Here is a 16,001-nt window from a genome sequence, read left to right as displayed (position 1 = left end):
GGCCCAAATCTAGCAGGGAGAGCGCATGTGTTGCTTGAGCGTGCACCTAACAGGCACTCATGCCACGTGGGCCAGGTGTGGCCTCCAGACAGTTTGCACATGGAGTTACCTGGCAGGGCTAGTACGTGTGCTCACTACACAGGCAATGGTGTGCGCAGGTGTGCGTGCCCTGGAGCACCTCTGCCTCGTTCCCTCCTACTCTCCAGCCTGCGTCAAGGTGGATCAGATGAAGCTCTAGGCATCGTCCTCTGCTTTTCCCTTTCGTGTATTGTGTGCAGTCAATGGCACAAGCCTGGAAGATTTATTAGGCCTGGTGTATAAATATGCAAGCGCACGGGAACGAAGGCACGGAAGTGGGCATGAAACCCATCCCAGACCCCAGCAGCAGGGAGTTGCCAGTCTGAGCCATCCAGGGATAAAACTCTTCCTTCCCCAGCGCTCACTGAGCCAGCTGGCCCTTCACAACAGAGCCCCCGCACAGGGGCCCTGGGCAGCCCTGAGCCACTGGCACTTCGAAGTGCCCCTGCCAGCCCCTGCTGAGCAGTCACAGTTGCCCAGGGTCCTGGGGGTAGCAGGGCCATGGAGGAGTGACCCTACTTGCAGCAAGTCCATCCTCTACCAGCTACTAAAGGTGCTTCACCAGTCCCCCCTCCAGCAAACAACGTGCCAGGTAATGGGAACATGGGCTGGGGACTCCTGACATCCCCTGGCAGCGTTGCCTTCAGGCCCAGCATTGCTCCCTGTCCCGGTGGCCCGGGGGGCAGTTGTGTTGGGCATGTGCTTACAGCTAGCAGAGGAAGTGGATCTTTGAAGACCCCTAATCCAGGAGATCCCTCTTATCAGTGCACCGTAGCTGCCTTCTGTAACACTAACCAGCTGTGTGACCTGCGGCGTTGCAGAGCCAAGGCAAGGCACGGAGAGGGGGATCAGGAGCCCAGGGTATGGTTTGACTTTGGTGCATTGCACAGTTATTGATTAGGGGAGCCCTGAAAGCTGGTGGGCTGAAACCCTTCTGCTAGGTCTCCGTGTCCTGATGAGAGGGGCTTCCATGTCTAGGTTGGGCTTGGGAGCTGGGAGAGGACTTGCCTTAAATTGGGAAAGGGCTTTATGTGCCGCAACATAATCCAGCCAACAGCTCTAGAAGCAGATGCAGAAGCATGTGCAGCTTGCATGGCGGCACGGGCATCCGTAGCCACGCGGCTCTGTGTTATCCATGCAGAAGCACGTGCAGTTTGCACGGCACCAGGGACATCCACGCTATCCATGCATGGGCCCGTAAACATGCAGATGCACACTCTTAGAGCCCTGATGTCTCCCTTCTCTTTCTTCCACACAGGCGTGCACATGCATGGGCAGAACATCCTGCTCTCATGCACATACATGCAGAGAAGGTTTTGCCTCCCCCCAGAGAGGTGCAGTTACATGTTCCTACAGGCTCTGCCACTCTCCCCCAGCACACAGGGATAGCAGGGAAGGGGGCATTGAGCCCTGGGAGGCCTGCCTCCAACCTTGCTTGTTTATGGAAAGAACTGCTGAGCCAGATGCTGAGAACCTGTATTTTACGGGTAATTTTTCAATTTATTTCCCATTGGCATTAAAAGAAGCTGCTCCCCCCACCCCACCCTGGCTCTTGGTTTTCTATGGCAGGACCTGAAGGCTTCTGAAATGAGCCCTTTGTTCCCTGAACCTTTAGCTCTTTGGCAAAGGATGTCGGGAGTAGGAGAAAGGAAGGAGAGAAAGGGAGGGCAAGGGAAGGGGAAAAAAGGGAGTGGGAGAAACTCCAGGGAAGAAAGGAGACAGCGAGGGCATGGCATGGCCCCAGGCCTGCACCCGCAGCTCCTGCTGAGTCTACCAGCAGCTCCCGAGACTGTAAAGAGCAAAGCTGAAGGGGTCGGATGCATCCAAAGGCCTTGTCTGCATGGCTGGGGAAAGGGAGCGATTTCCGTGGCACCGGCAACGTGGAAAGGAACTGCAGGGCCCCACGGGAATCAAGGACCTGGGTGGGCCCTGGTTTCTGGCAGGGCCTGGGCAGGGGTGGGTTAGGCTGGGGGGAGTCGCTGCAGCTCTGCGCAGCAGGTGAGCTGGTGCCCACGGGGGCTGGAAGCCACCTGTCCTCCCCGCTCAGGGGCCAAAGCCGGCCTGGACAGCCCTTTGCTGGGGATGCAGCCACTGGATCCACGTCCACTTGCTCCTGTGGCTGAGGACCTAACCCGCTCCCGATGCCCTGCTCTTCCCTGCAGGTTATGAGTAAACCCCTTCAAAATCGTTGCATCCTCCAGTGCCAGCCACCCATCTGAAGCCCGCCTCTGATAAGGGCTAAGCACGGTCCGGCGTCCTGCCCCACACCCGACATCTCCTCCAGAGCCCCGTCCAGCCTGAGCGACCCCGGCTGCGGGCCGTGCGCCGTCCCCTGCGTGCTCGGTGCATGCCCTTGCTCCTGCTGGAGCTTCTCCCGGACGTGGCAGATCCACCTCCCACCCAGGCGCTGGCCCCAGCCCAAAGCTGCTTAGCCCGAAAGAATGAAGGGGCCCTCCAGCAGCGCAAAGGGAGAGCACGAGAGGACGGAGCCGTTTCCACTGGGGCTGCTCCTCATCGCTCGGGATCAGGAACCCCAGGTGCGGAGGGGCACGGCCTTCAGGGCCACGCTCACGGCAGCTGGGGTGCCTGGAGAAGCGGATGCCGGGGCTGGGTGGTGGCATAAGGGGATTCCTCGTCCTTTTCTTTCTGTTCTGGGTGTTCGCTGCCCCCAGAGCCGCCGGTTTCCTGCAGCAAGTGTAGAGCGTGACACACAGATGTGCAAGCAGGATGCTCCCAGGGACAGGAAGCAGACCGCAAGCATGAGCGTGGATGGAGAAAACCCCGCTCCTTGATTCACACCCGTGCTGCATGGGCCAGGCGCATTCAATGGACAGAGACGCCTTTGCATTTATTGAATTTCATTATTAAATGCCTGTGGTTGGATGCCTACTGTGTTTCCACTGCCTTTTTCCTAAGAACCAGAGGGACTGCTGTTATTAAATATCCTGGCTGTGCTTGCTGGCTGGCTTCCTACGGCAGTGCTAGCCCTTCCCCAGGGGCCGACCTGAGCACCCCAAACAGCGGCAAGAGCCGGGCTTCGGTGTGCCACGCAGAGAGGGGAGGACAAGGGCAGGCGCGACCCACCAGCAGCACCTGCCCTTGGCCTGACTTTGCTGTTATTTCGGCCATGTCAGTCCTTATCTCTGGGGTGCGTGGGTTTCTTTATGGAGTTTGAGCGTGTGATGAAAAGTTTCTGACAAAGTTCACACACACATCTATAAATATATATATATCTATATTTGTGTGTGTGTGCATATATATATATAGATAGATAGATAGACAGACAGATAGATAGATAGATGTGTGTGTATAGATATATGTATATATCTATATGTATATATGTGTGTATATATCTAGGTATCTATATAGATATCTATATCTATATCAAAATATATTTAAAAAAAAAAATTCTCTCTGGCTATTTCACAGCAGCCTCAGTAGTCACAAATGCTTCCTGAGCGAGATGCTGGCTTGAACATCTGGAGGCGCCTCGGTGACTGCCACATTAATTGGGAGTACTGGAAGGAATGCTACATGTAGGCAGAGAGAAGAGTCATTTTTTTCTGGGAAACGCATCCTCTGGGGTGATATCAGTGAAGCCAGTTGCGCACATAGGAGCTGAACAAGAGTCTCAGGATGCAGCCTCTGCAGATTTCCCAGAAAAAATTCAAGGCTTGTGTGACATGCTCAAATCACCACCAGCCAGCCTGTCACACTCGTGTGAGAACGGCAGGGTTGGGCCCCCGTGCCTAGCTCCTGGATTTGGAGACGGGAGGCTATGACGGACAGGAGGTGGCGTGCACAGTGGGGGCCATCTTCCTCGGCACTTGCTCTCTCGTTTCCCTCTGTGAGATGGCCCAATGTGCCTCAGTCTAACTGAGCTCTGAAATGGGCAGCTTCGCGCTTCTCTGCAAACCTTCGAGGTGGGGTGCAACTGTCCACAGCCTGCCCCCACCCGCAGAGCTGGGCATCGGCTGGCATTGAGACACCCTGAGCCCAGAGCCCCTGGCCACCCCATGCTCTGGGGTGCCCCGAACCCAGGGCCTGACCTCACGACCAGTCCTGGCACGGGATGCCCTGAGCAGGTCCTGCCTTGGCCTTCCAGGGGTGATTCACAGCGAGCTCCTCTCTCCCATGTGACTCTCCCTCAATCCCTGCCTGCTCTGAGCATAAAAGATTAAGTATCTGGCCATTCACACGGCCTCACTGCACCTGCGCAGCAAAGCTCAGCCAGGCGGGGCAGAGACCCTGGCAGCTCCTCCTTAAAGCCTGGACATGGCTAGAGCAAGCCCAAGAGGTTGGTGCCAGTGGATAGCTCAAAAGAGACCCGCTAATTGGACTGCCAGCCCCCTAGACGGCTGCGACGGCACAAATAAAGCAGCTGAAAGGCATGCGGGGCATGCCGAAGGTTTACAGCTCCTGTTCAGAGATGGGGAAGGCCAGTCCCAGGCCCCCTTGGCTAGCAGAGCAATGCTTCTGGGAAGCCTAGCAGAAACACAGCTCATTTCCTGAAGGAGCCGCTGGCTTTTTGAGGACGCTTGAAAGACATCGGTGCTGAGCTTGGCAGAGGCTGCCCTGACGGGGAGGGATGCCCAAGGGGGGGGGGGTGGAAGAGGGCACGAGAAGGGTTAAAATCCCTTGCCTGGACCCAGCAGTGGCCACTGCAATGAACCTGGAGTCCGAGGCATGGCCGTGCAGCTCAGCCCTCATTTCCCAGCTAAGGTGGAGCCTGGAGCACGGGGAGTGGCAAACTCCAGCCAATTTGTTTGCAAGTTTGTTTGCTGCTGTTGTGGGTTTTTTTTTTCCGGAGGGGTGTGGGATTGGCTGGGGGGCGTGGGATCGGCATATAAAGCCCGGGCGCTCCGGAGCTGTCATCACTGCCGTGGCACCATGAGCCACCTCGTGGACTGAGCGCCACCCCGGTCTGCGCCCATGCCACCACGGCGCCCGGCTGCGTGACTGGCCCGCGGGATGGTGTGAGCCCCGTGTGCGCAGGGGCTGCGTGCGCTCTCTCCCTCGGCCGCCTTGCTCGCTCTGCGTCTGGCAGGAGGCACGCCAGCCGCCTGGATGATCTGATCCCTTTCCTGCCCTAAATTACTCCTGCCCAGATGCAGTGGATAATATTCATGTTCCTGTTATTCATCAACTCCATGGAAATGCTCACGCAGACCAGCTGGAGGAAGAGAGGTACGGCACGCCGGGGTTTGCTTTCTCGCCTAGGGCGAGCTTTGTGGGAGGGTTGCGGTGTTGCGGGGAGGGTGGCCCGTGGCCCTGAGAGATCCTGGCCTGGGGACGGGTTGGCAGGTGGGACCAGAGCGGCTACACGGCCAGCTGGACGCTGTCTTTCCTGGGGGGAATGGGGCAGTGAGGAAGGGGCTTTTCTCTTCTTGCTAGAACCGAGCTGGGGGAAACAGGAAGGTTGGCATCTCCCTCCATGCCGCAGCCCCTCTCGCTTCCCTTGACAGCCCCCTGGACCTGAGCTGGGTCTCAGCTGCAAAGCAGAGAAGGGGCTTTCCTCTTCCCCCCGGGCCTGGCTTGGTGTCAGCACCAGGGGTAGGACCTGATGTGCGGGGGGCTCCGGCTGGGTGCGGGAGATGGGCACGTTCGTGGATACCTTGCCGCCAGTGGCTGGAGGGCACAGGGTATGATCATGCCTGGGGGCATCCGGGGGAGGGCTGGGCCATGGCTCTGTCTGCAGCAGATGCTGGCATGTGGGGTGACATCTCAGCAGCTGTCCCTGGCGCTGCGGTTTGAGCCCTGCCACCATGCTGGGATCCGGCGGGGAAACGGGCTGCGAGCAAGCCCCGGGCAGAGGACTTCGGCTCTGCTCTTTCTAGCTGCTGCCATGAAAAATTTCCCCCCGGGGAAGCGCAGACCTGCTTAGCTAGAGCCTGCTCCACCTGCCTGCAGCCACGGCCAGGGGCAGGGAAGAAGGGACCCGCTTGGTAATGCAAAACAGCTTGTTTTTTCCCCACGCTGTGATGTGTCGGGGGGGCAGTGTCTTCACCAGAGCTAACCCAAGGCGGGTTGGGGATCACTGCGCATTCGTCTCACTGCTGGAAGCGACGAGACTGACCGCAGGGCCAGGCCCACGGACAGGAGAGCAGAGCCAGTGCCCTAGGCCAGGCGGGCGCCCTCGCTCCAGGTGACTTAGAAATAGGTTGAACGCCGGGCAACTAACGGCCCGTTTAGGACATCAGCCCCGTGGCTGCATGGGCTGAGAGCGGCTTTGCTGACCACGGAGACCTGAGCACCGCGCGCGGCTGGGTTAGTGTCCAAACTAGACCGAGACCCGCCGCACTGGGGCTGGGCAGGGCTGGGGGATCCACCTCGGGGCCGTCTTCTGCTCTGATTCTCGTACTTCGCCACCCCAGGACAAATGACTCTTCCCCCGGGGCCGCTGGCTCCCCAGCCTGGCAGAGCACGTGGCTGGCCCCCTGCTCTTGTCCACGAGGTGCTCTTTGCCGATGCTTCACCAACCATCTGGCACCCATGGGAGAGGGGCAGCAGCATGACCTCTCCACCAAGACCTGCTCAGCTGGGGCCTGGGACCTCATTCAGGAGAAGCACGGGCAAAAATAAGGCCCTGATGGAACAGGGCACTTGAACCGCTGCTGGGCTTTCCAGCCGTCACGTGCCGGAGAGCGCTGCAGAGTCAGAGCCAGAGTCCCCAGCGCTTTGCAGCCTCCCCAGGTCTCCGAGAAGGGGCACCTCTCCCCACTGCTCCCAAACAGCTGGAGGCTACCCAGGGAGTTTCTCTCCTCCCTCTTTCCAAGCAACACCTGCACTTCAGCAGCGCCTGGGGCAGTCATCGCGGGCCACGGGCCACGGGACCTCCACATGCGACCCAGGAGTGCCTGACTAGTCACAAACCACAACACTGATATTTACAGTGTCCCTCACTGCTCCCAATACACGTGCGCACAGATACCTGCAAATGTGCACACGCATACATGTCTCCCGGTGCAGGCAGCACGCATGCAACAGGCTTATAATGGTCCCTAAGTAGAGCTGATCCCCTTGCGCAGGGACCCCATGCTCCTCTCAGCCCCTCTGCACCCACCTCCCCAAAGAGCTGTCAAGAGAGAAGGAAAAGAGCCGCGTCCGGCAGAAATGGGGAGAGCCCAGGAGCCGGGCGCAACCCCGCGGGCCGTGCTGCGCTCCCTGCTGCAGCTGGAGGGATGCAAGTGTGGCTGGCATTTAGCAAGGAGGTAATGGAGACCAGAAGGGCTTAATAGATCCAAGGTGCCGTCTGAACTCAAGGCGAGCCAAGCCGTCAACAGAGACAGCCCGAGTGGATCCTTCCAGCTGCAAACACAGGCTGGCAGGAGCCCCGGCTGCCCGGAAAGAGGGCACGAGGGAGTGCGGGCAAAAGGGAAGGCAACCAGCACAGTGCACCATGCACGGGGGCTTTGGCCTCTCAGCCCCGATGCTTACCAGCTCCCTGGCTGCGCTAGGGCTTCAGCGGGGGACTGAGATCTTCTCTCACCGCCTCGCTAAGCAGCTGGAGCCCTTACCTCCACCTGGGGCTTTTCCACCCTCCCAGAGGGCAGGGTGTCAGGGCAGCCCAGCCCTCACCCCCACAGGGATGCTGTAGCTGGGGAGCGTCCTCCTGAGCTCCGGGCACTGGTAGCTGTGGTGCCCTCGTGTCTCCTGCTCTCCCTGTGCAGCAAGCAGTTGTGGGAGGAATTTGGGGCTTGGCCTTGAAGCCCTTTGCTTCGTCGCATGGGTTGTGGCTGGTAGCAAGTGGACAGGACGGTCCCCTGACCCTTTCTGGCCTTAGCCTCTCTTATGTGGCATCCTGTGATGGAAGGGCACTGGCCACGAAGGGGGTCTGCCAGTCCAGCAGGTCTGGATGCTGGTTGCAAGGAGCCTCCAGGCCTCTCACCCAGATGCAGCTGGGAGCAAGGTGCAGCCTGACAGAGGGCAATAGCAGCCGTGGGGCAGGCAGGGGCCAGCAGGCGCAGTGCATCCAGGAGGGGAAGGTCTCTTGCAGAAATGCGGCTGGACTGGCACCCTTGGGGCATCCTTTAGCAGGGTCCTTGACATGCCCAAGCCCCCTCCGGGCTACGTAGCTTGCAGGTTCTGCGGGGCAGGGGCTGAGTTCTCACGGTGCCCGGCTCAGCAGGGCTCAGCTGGTGCAGCCACAATACCCGTGATTGACACCGCGTGGCTGGGCAGCGGGGCGGGGGAGCGTGCATACAGTGCACGTGCCCCGAGTCCAACAGGCTCGTGGTGGGCATGGGATCTCCTTCCCGGAGCCGGCCCTGTGACCCCTGGCTGTGCTCGGTGTCCTGGGGCCTGCGGGCAGCTCTGTGCATTGATCTGGCTGCAGACGTTGTGGTGGGGAGTGGCTGAGACCCAGGCTTTGGGCACCGTGCTGCGAACCACACAGGCAGAGGTAGCAAACGTGGCTCGTTCTCAGAGATGCTCTTCAGGAACGCAGCCTGGCACCTGCCTCGACTGTCATTCCTCACCAGTTTCAATGCACACACTATGGGCTCTGCAGCCTGGCAGAGCCGCCGGGCTGGCTTTTGGGGGCAGCTGGTTTGAGTGTGGGGTGCCTGTGGGGTTTTGCAGCTCCCACTGCTCCGCAGACCTGCAATCAGGCCTCCCCCAGCCCCAGGGCTCTGGGCCTCCATTGAGCCTTTCTCCGGCTTTGGTCATGCGTGGTGAGGCCATTAGCAGCTGGAATCTGGCACAGCTGCGTGCTGCAAAGCAGAAGCTGTCATTAAACAATATGAAGCCTCTGCCCGTTGTGCTGGCAGCTCCAGGAGAAGTCTTCCAGATGTGCCGGGCTGTGCCGGCTGGCCGCGTTGCTAAGAGGTGCACTGCTCTGCGCCCGGGCCAGGGCCTCCCTTTTCATACTGCTAGCAATGCCCTGATGGGTCGTCGGATCAGAAACACCCAGGCCCTGTGGATGGAGACTAGATGGGACGGCATCGCCGGGCTGTCCCCACCCAAGCTGGAGTGGAGTAGCATCTGGCTGCTGGAGAGCTGCAGGGCCCGAGCGGTTCTTTCACACCTCCTTGTGCCCTCGTTCACCTTCGTCCACCAACCTGGGCACTTTGCCCTGGTACAGCCAGAAGATGAAGGGCCAGGCACCCACGTCCGAGAGCCCAGCCACGGCACAGCCCGAAGGGCCCTGCCAACTCAGAGGCCGGGGATTAACAGGCGTCCAGCTGGGGTGACGAGCCCTGCAGAAGCGCAGCACCTGCGCGGTGCGGCGCAGGGGACGGGGCTGCCTCTCAGCCCCCGGAATATTTTCCCAAGTGTTCTTTATTTTCTCTGACATTTAGCAGGCTGGGGCTAATTGTTCCAGGTCAGGGCATATTTTTAACCGCTAACTGATCCTTGATTTCACTTTGGTCTGGGATAATTGCCGCTGTTGTTTAAGAAGCTCAAGATGCCTCCCACATGGACGGCATTACTGGGAATTACCGGACTAGGCTCCTGACTCACGGCAGGGCCAATCCAGCCGCCTGCGCTGGGGCCGAGTTGGCGCTGGACTCCCCTGGACGCTGGGCCTGTGCATGGGGGCTTGGGCCTGAGGCTGGGCATAAGCAGCTCCATCACGCTCGAAGCTCAGGGACCGCCCGCGGGCTAGATTAAAAGACTCACGCGATTTGCAGCAAAACGTAAATGCCGCCTGATATTAGCTACCCACTTCTACACCCAACGCCCGAGATGCCCCTTGTAGCTGGTGTTATAGAGCCGGGCAGCACGGAGACCGTAGTGACCGGTCTTATTCGGGTATCTCCTGCCTTTGTTTCGGGAGTCTTGGATACGGAGAGTCCCATCCCCAGGAGACAGGTCTGGCAGCTGCTGCCAGCCTGGGTCTGTGCGTGGGGTGTCGGGGGGCACGGAGGACATTGTGAAGGGCAACGGGAGCACTGCTAAGGGAACAGCCGCTTTCGCGCCTGGCCCCGGGCACCCTCATCCGAGGCAGCGTCTGGCTTTGTGAGCGTCGTTCGCGAGGGGAGAGTTAATGCAGGTCTCAGCTCAGTGGAGCTGGTGCAGCTGTGCTGACAAACCCGGGCACGGGCGCATCTCGGCACTGGGCAGCTCACCGGGGCAGTCTGGGCTCTGTCTTGCAGTGAGCACCGGCCTGTTTGAGAACTGCACGGGCTGCATCCTGTGCTCGGAGGACAACGGCTGCATGGCCTGCCAGCAGCGCCTCTTCCTGCTCATCTGGAGGAAGGGCATCCGCCAGTACGGCGCCTGCGTCCACACCTGCCCGCCCGGCTACTTCGGCGTGCGGGGCCAAGAGGTCAACAGATGCACAAGTACGTGCCACGACACCCTGTCCCCTTCCAGCTCGGGGAGGGGGGTGGGGGGCACAGGACTCAGCTCTACCCACAGATCCCACTGGGCATCCCAGCTATCGGGGCTCCCAGTGCACTGAGCACCCCAAAAGGGGAATAATTCAGGGGTTCTCCTCTGACTGTTTCAAACAGCCATGCTGCAAGGGAAGCAGTGCTGCAGTGGGCTCTGGGGAAGCAGGCTGCAAGCCTGGACTCCTGGGGTCTTTTCCCCCTGAGCTCCTGTGCAATGGCTTGCGTCCCCCCTGGACAGGGGGCTGTGATTCCTCCCTGGCTGGGAGGCAGCTGGCGAGTGCCCATGATGGCATGCACGGGGCTGCGTGCTCCTGGCAGGGTCTGCACTCACCCCCCTACCCCTTCCCTCCCGGCAGAGTGCACGTCACCCAGCTGCGAGAGCTGCTTCAGCAAGGACTTCTGCATGAAGTGCAAGGAGAGGTTCTACCTGCACAAGGGCAAGTGCCTGAGCACATGTCCACCGAGCACCACGGCCCAGCCCAGCACCCGGGAGTGCCAGGGTAACTAAGCACCACGCCCTCTGCCCTGACCCACGCCTCTCCCCGGGGCTCTCCCCTCTTGGTTGGGAACATCCTGCACCCTATAGAGGGTCCCAGACCTGCTCCATGCCCACTGATAGCCACGATGCAAGGGTTCAAGCTCCCTGGGGCTCACCCCCATCCCCAGTGCCAAGCCCCTGACCCCCGTCCAGGCACACTCGAGCCATGCCCTGATGAGGCGTTGGGGGATGCAGTGCTGCAGCCCCACTGTTCTCATGGCCCCCTGATCTCCCCACCAGAGGCATGCGAGCTGGGCCCCTGGAGCGAGTGGAGCACGTGCACCAACGAGGGCCGCACCTGCGGCTGCAAGTGGGGCCTGGAGACGCGGGCCCGCAGCATGCTGGGGGGCCCCAAGGAGGAAGAGGAGGAGGCGGTGGTGGCGTGCCCGGGTTTGCTGGAGTCCCGCAAGTGCCGGATGAGGAAGCACTGCCCTGGAGGTGAGGGGGCTGGGAGCGGGTGGGCAGCTGGTGGGCAGTAGCAGGCATTGCAGGGAGATGCTTGCTCCACCCTTGCTTTTTGTGCATGGGGTGTGGAGGGAGGGAGCATGAGGGCTGAGCAAACCCACCCCGGTGGGAGACACTGGTCCTGCCCGGAGAAACCAGGGCCGAAGCAGACCAGGTGGAGACGGGGGTTGCTGTCCTGGTTTTACAGAGCCTGTCTGGTGCTTGGTGCTCACTCCCATGGGGGCAAAGCCATGGGCCAGGGGGTTGCACCACTCTGTGTGTTGCAGGGAGTCAGCCCAGGCCTCGCCGGGCCCCAGCATCCCTGGGGCAGACCCTGGAAACTCAGCACGCTCACTCCATCCCTGCCCCATGGCATTAATCAAGGTGGATGCCAGCCGTGACAGTCCCCGGGTGTTGGGAAGCCAGAGGGGAGCTGACATCACTCTTGGCCGCGACAGGCGCGGCTGTGACTGCTTTAATAAATATCGGCTTAATAACTGGCAGCAGCCCAACCTGGCGTGAGATATGGGTCTGCAGGCACTGGAAAGAGATCAGAGCGCCTGGCCCCAGCGTGGCCAGCATCCGAGGCGGGGTGCCGGGGCTCGTCACATGGAAAAGGCATTGCATAGGGTGCCAGGAGGGAAAGCCGGGGGGGGTGGCAGACAGACAGGGGGACGAGGAGAGAAAGGCTCGGCGGGGCAGAGATCTGGGGGCGAGGCCGTGCCGCGGCGCGTGAGCCAGCACGGAGGAATGCACGGCCCCGGAGCTGGGCAGCGGTCAGGGTTCGCGTGCTGCTACCGCATGCCTCTTAGTCACGGCCCTTGGGAGACGAGGAGCCGCCCTCTCCTCCCCGCCTCGAGGAGCTGCCCAAGGGGTCAGCAAGGAGACCCGGCGCGATGCCGGGCAGGGCGACGAGGGATCGGCTTTGCACCCGCTGGCACCCAGCACCAGCCACCCGAAGGGGGTGTCGGTGGGGAGCCTTCCCCAGCCCAGGGGGGGATGCTGGCTCCAGGCCCTGCTGCAGGGTGGAGGCCCTGGGCACAAGCCGGCAGCGATTTCCCCGTGGCTCCCCTCCAGCAGCGAGCGCGGCCCCTAACTGTGCCCTGGAGCGGAGCCTGCAGCGCGGATTCCTCTCGCATCCTGTCATCCGCATGGAGCAGGAGGCCAGGCTGCAACGAGCCGAGCAGCCACGGGCTCTTCCCCACCGTGGCGGGGACCCACGGTCCCAACCACGTGGATTTGGTGGAGGCAGCCTGAGCTGTGCCCGCAGGACCTTGGAGCCCAGGTGCAAGTGGCAATGGGGAGAGCTCAGCCACCGAAGCTGCTCGCACGGGGCAGCTGGAAGAACTGGTGGGGCACGGGCTCCTGCCCACGGGCTGAGCACGGATGCCATGACAGCCACCTTGCTGTTGGACTTGCCGCTCCGCGGGAGCCTGTGAGCTTAGGTCTGGACACAGAGGCTGCGGCTGCGGTCTCAGGAGTGCTGCAGAGCTACTGCTCTGCCCCAAACGGAGCCCAGGGTAGGTGCCACGAAGAGTCAGCTCCTGCCAGCAGCTGTCAGCCTGCTCGTGCATCCCCCGCCACGTCAGATGCTTGGCGTGTCCCCACCCCAGCTCAGGCAGGGCACGAGTCGCGCCCCCAAGCCAGATCCATGCTGCAGCGGCATCAACATGCACGTCGAGACGGCCGCCGGGAGCCTGCCCCTACTCAGCAGACACGGAGCAGCGGGCCCCGAAGGAGCGCTGGGCACGAGCACACAGCGCTTTGCCGGCACAGCTGGAGCCAAGCCCAGGCACTGCCAGCCGCGGAGGTGGAGGCATCGCCAGGACCACCGAGGCTCGGCACTGGCACGTGCACCGGTGTGGCACGCCACCGCGGGGCCTTGCCACCGCGTGTGCCAGCGCAGCAGTAGAGCCGTGTAGGGAGGGAGGCGATTCCCAAGGCCGCGTCCCTTGTTGCAACGGCTTTTGGCCCCAGAGGAGAGGGGAGAGCTTGGGCAGAGGTGACAGGCAGCCTGGGTGGCTCAGGGGGCATCATCTAACGAAGAGCACGTGCCAGGGGCATCTTTGCAGCAGCGTCCAGGCTGCAGCCGGAGTGCGGGAAACGCTGCCTCCAGCCAGGGTCACAGCCCGCGGCTGCCTATCAAGGAAAGCCAGCACGGAGCGGGCAGCAGCTGCTGGCTGGGAACGTGAGGGCCTCAGCATGGGAAGCACAGAGCAGCAAACACCTCCCGGGGAAGAACCCCCCTGCTTGGACAGACACAGACCTGGGCAGAGCTGTATTCATCGGACAGCCAAGGAGAGGTTGAAGACCTGCCCGAAGAGGCTCGGGAGGCATTGGGGTCAAGTGCAGCACTGCAATGGTCAGTCCAGGGGCTCTGGCACTTCCCTCCCCTGGGAGGTGCAAGCCAAAGGGAAGCCCCAGCGCCCACTGTGACCCAGGACTCGCACCCCGAGGAGCTCGACCTGTTTGGACTCGAGGTCCATCACGCTGCGGGCACTGGCTCCCACGGGGTCAGCACGGACGCCCACAACGCTGCGGGCCCTGGGCAGCTGCTGGGCATCCTCGTGGGACAGGAACCGGAGCTGTGACCCCCGGGGACGCATCGCTGCACGAGCAGAGACACGAGCGGTGACTGGGGTCGTGTGCCCAGGGCCCGGAGCTCTGGATCCCCCGGAGGGACGCCCCCAGACAGCAGCCCGCGGTGGGCTCAGGGCGGGAGCCGGGGGTGGCCTGGGGTGTGCCGAAGCCTGCTGCCAAGCACTCTGCGCTCCCATGTGTTCCCAATTGCCCGCATGCTGGAGTGCCAGGGGCGGCATGCCCAGCCGAAGCTCCAGGGTTGCTGGCAGGCGCCGCCCGTCCCACTGCTGGGACCTCAGGGGTTGCTGCAACATCCCCCTTCCTCCTCCCTGCGTGCGCCGCGCTCCCTTCCTTTCCTCTCTGCGGAGCCGGGAAGCAGCGAGGGGCTCCGGTGCGCTCTTCTCCCTGCCCGCCGGCTGTCCTCGGGGCGCGTGAGCCTGACCCCAGCGCGGGGGCGTCCGTGGGCTCTGGGCTCAGTGCGGCCCGGCAGGTCTGCTCCTAAGTACCCGTGTCCTGCGAGGAGGAGACCGATGTCCCCCCTGTGTGGAGCCAGGCTGGGCCTGGCACCCTCAGAAACGCCTACTTTTATGCCTCAGCTCTTTCCAGGGGTGCGGAGGGGTGTTCCCAGGTGACCAGAAGGAAAATGATGTGTGGTGCACACTCCTGTCTGCTCTGGGGGCAAAGCTTGCCTCCCCGGGGGGGGAAACTGAGGCACAGGAGGGTCTGCTAAACAGCGCTTCAGTAACTCCCCCGAAACCCCAAAGCAAGCCCATGGGGGACTGGAGCAGAGAGCCCAGGTGTCCCGGCAGGGCAAGTGAAGGGTGAGCCGGGGGCTCTCCGTCTCCTGCTCTAACCATTGGCCACGCTCCCCTCCCACAGCCCGAGCTCCCCAGTGCCGCGATCCGGGACGCCGCAGCCCTGACCCCGCTCTCGCTTTTGTGTTGCAGAGAAGAGCGAAGCCAGGAAGAGGGTGAAGAAGGCGAAGAAGCAGAAGAAGCAGAAGGAGAAGAAGGCAGACGTGCAGCTGGGCACCTAACGAGGGGGCACGCGTGTAGGAGGGGGCGCCCGGCTGGAGCCGCCCCCGCGGCCGGCTCTGCGCTAGCTCTCCCTGCTCCGTCCCTGCCAGAGACGCCCGCGCGCCCGTGCTGGACGGGGCAGGGCCTGCAAACTGTTTGCTCTGTAGAAATTCACCTTGCAATGCGGCTGCAGCAGTGACGTGGGGGCCCCGCTTCAGCTCCCCCAAGGTTGCTCCGCGCAGGGACCTCCCCGGGCACAGACCAGGCTGGGGGATGCCTACTCTGCTCCTGCTCGTGGCTGGCTCAGGGCACGGCAGAGCCCAGCAGCCTCCGGGAGATGCTCCAGGCCGGCAGCTGTCAGAAGTACCCAGCAGGACACTCGACGGACCCAGTGCCACCTCCAGCCCCTGGGGACTGCAGCAGGCCTGTGACGGACTGGGAAGGGAAAGCCCATCCTTCCTGGGCTGCAGCAGCATTTCCTCCCGCTTGGGACCCAGCCTGTGCAGACGGGCAGTGCCCGAGCAGGATGTGGTGCGGGATGCCGGGGGCTGCAAAGAGCTGCCCCTTGTGGGGGCATCCCGGGGGGAACGGTCGTGTGGTGAGAGCCGAGCAAAAGGAGGCCACGGGGCCTTCCTGGGCCGGGGCTCACGGCTGCAGGAGGGACGATGGATGAGCAGCCTCGAGGCCCCCCCGACAGTCAAGATCACGAGGAATCGCCGCCCCGGGGCAGCCCGCTCCCTGCTCCGGGCAGCTGGGCCGACCCCGATGCCCTGGGCAGAGCCGCTGCAGGCCCCGTGCCCCCTCCCTCGACCCCCTCCTGCTCCCCGACCCCCGCAGGGTGCCGGCACCATGCCGCGGTGCTGGCAGATGACGCGGTGTTGTCTCTGCAGTAACTATAGTGTCTATATGTGAAACCGAACCGCCGCTTGCGAGACAGTCGGGGCCCGTAAGGTGGCCTTTGGCTCGAGGGGCTGAGTTTGGTCTTAAGGTTAGTTCCTGGTTTGTTTG

The 16,001-nt window shown here is 62.2% G+C and overlaps 1 protein-coding gene and 1 long non-coding RNA gene across 3 annotated transcripts; one reads left to right on the top strand and one right to left on the bottom strand.

Annotated features, from left to right (window-relative positions):
* Window positions 1–492: 492 nt before the first annotated feature.
* On the bottom strand, window positions 493–15,400 carry LOC109292547. Its single transcript, XR_002096141.1, has 3 exons — window positions 15,240–15,400; window positions 10,295–10,299; window positions 493–504 (listed from the first exon to the last, which is right to left on the bottom strand). It is a non-coding gene; the product is annotated as an uncharacterized LOC109292547 (long non-coding RNA).
* RSPO4 (R-spondin 4) lies at window positions 4,919–15,242 on the top strand. Of its 2 annotated transcripts, none has more exons than XM_019510024.1 (5): window positions 4,919–5,382; window positions 10,176–10,364; window positions 10,772–10,915; window positions 11,194–11,391; window positions 14,925–15,242. In XM_019510024.1, exons 1-5 carry the CDS (start codon window positions 5,187–5,189, stop codon window positions 15,011–15,013), a joined length of 816 nt encoding a protein of 271 aa, XP_019365569.1. In that variant the 5' UTR covers window positions 4,919–5,186; the 3' UTR covers window positions 15,014–15,242. The 2 variants fall into 2 exon arrangements, with proteins under 2 accessions (XP_019365569.1, XP_019365570.1); XM_019510025.1 differs by having other exon boundaries at window positions 4,923–5,265.
* Window positions 15,401–16,001: the final 601 nt, after the last annotated feature.

This window comes from Gavialis gangeticus, unplaced genomic scaffold (assembly GCF_001723915.1).
Source record: "Gavialis gangeticus isolate Ggan-Ray unplaced genomic scaffold, GavGan_comp1, whole genome shotgun sequence".
Lineage (NCBI taxonomy): Eukaryota > Metazoa > Chordata > Crocodylia > Gavialidae > Gavialis > Gavialis gangeticus.
This window is presented reverse-complemented; position numbering and strand designations above follow the sequence as displayed.

Excerpts from the sequence above, each read along its gene's own strand:
- RSPO4 (XM_019510024.1), top strand. The coding sequence starts at position 5,187 with ATGCAGTGGATAATATTCATGTTCCTGTTATTCATCAACTCCATGGAA. Across the intron at positions 10,365-10,771 it reads AGAGGTCAACAGATGCACAA|AGTGCACGTCACCCAGCTGC; the intron begins GTACGTGCCACG and ends CCCTCCCGGCAG. Across the intron at positions 10,916-11,193 it reads CAGCACCCGGGAGTGCCAGG|AGGCATGCGAGCTGGGCCCC; the intron begins GTAACTAAGCAC and ends TCTCCCCACCAG.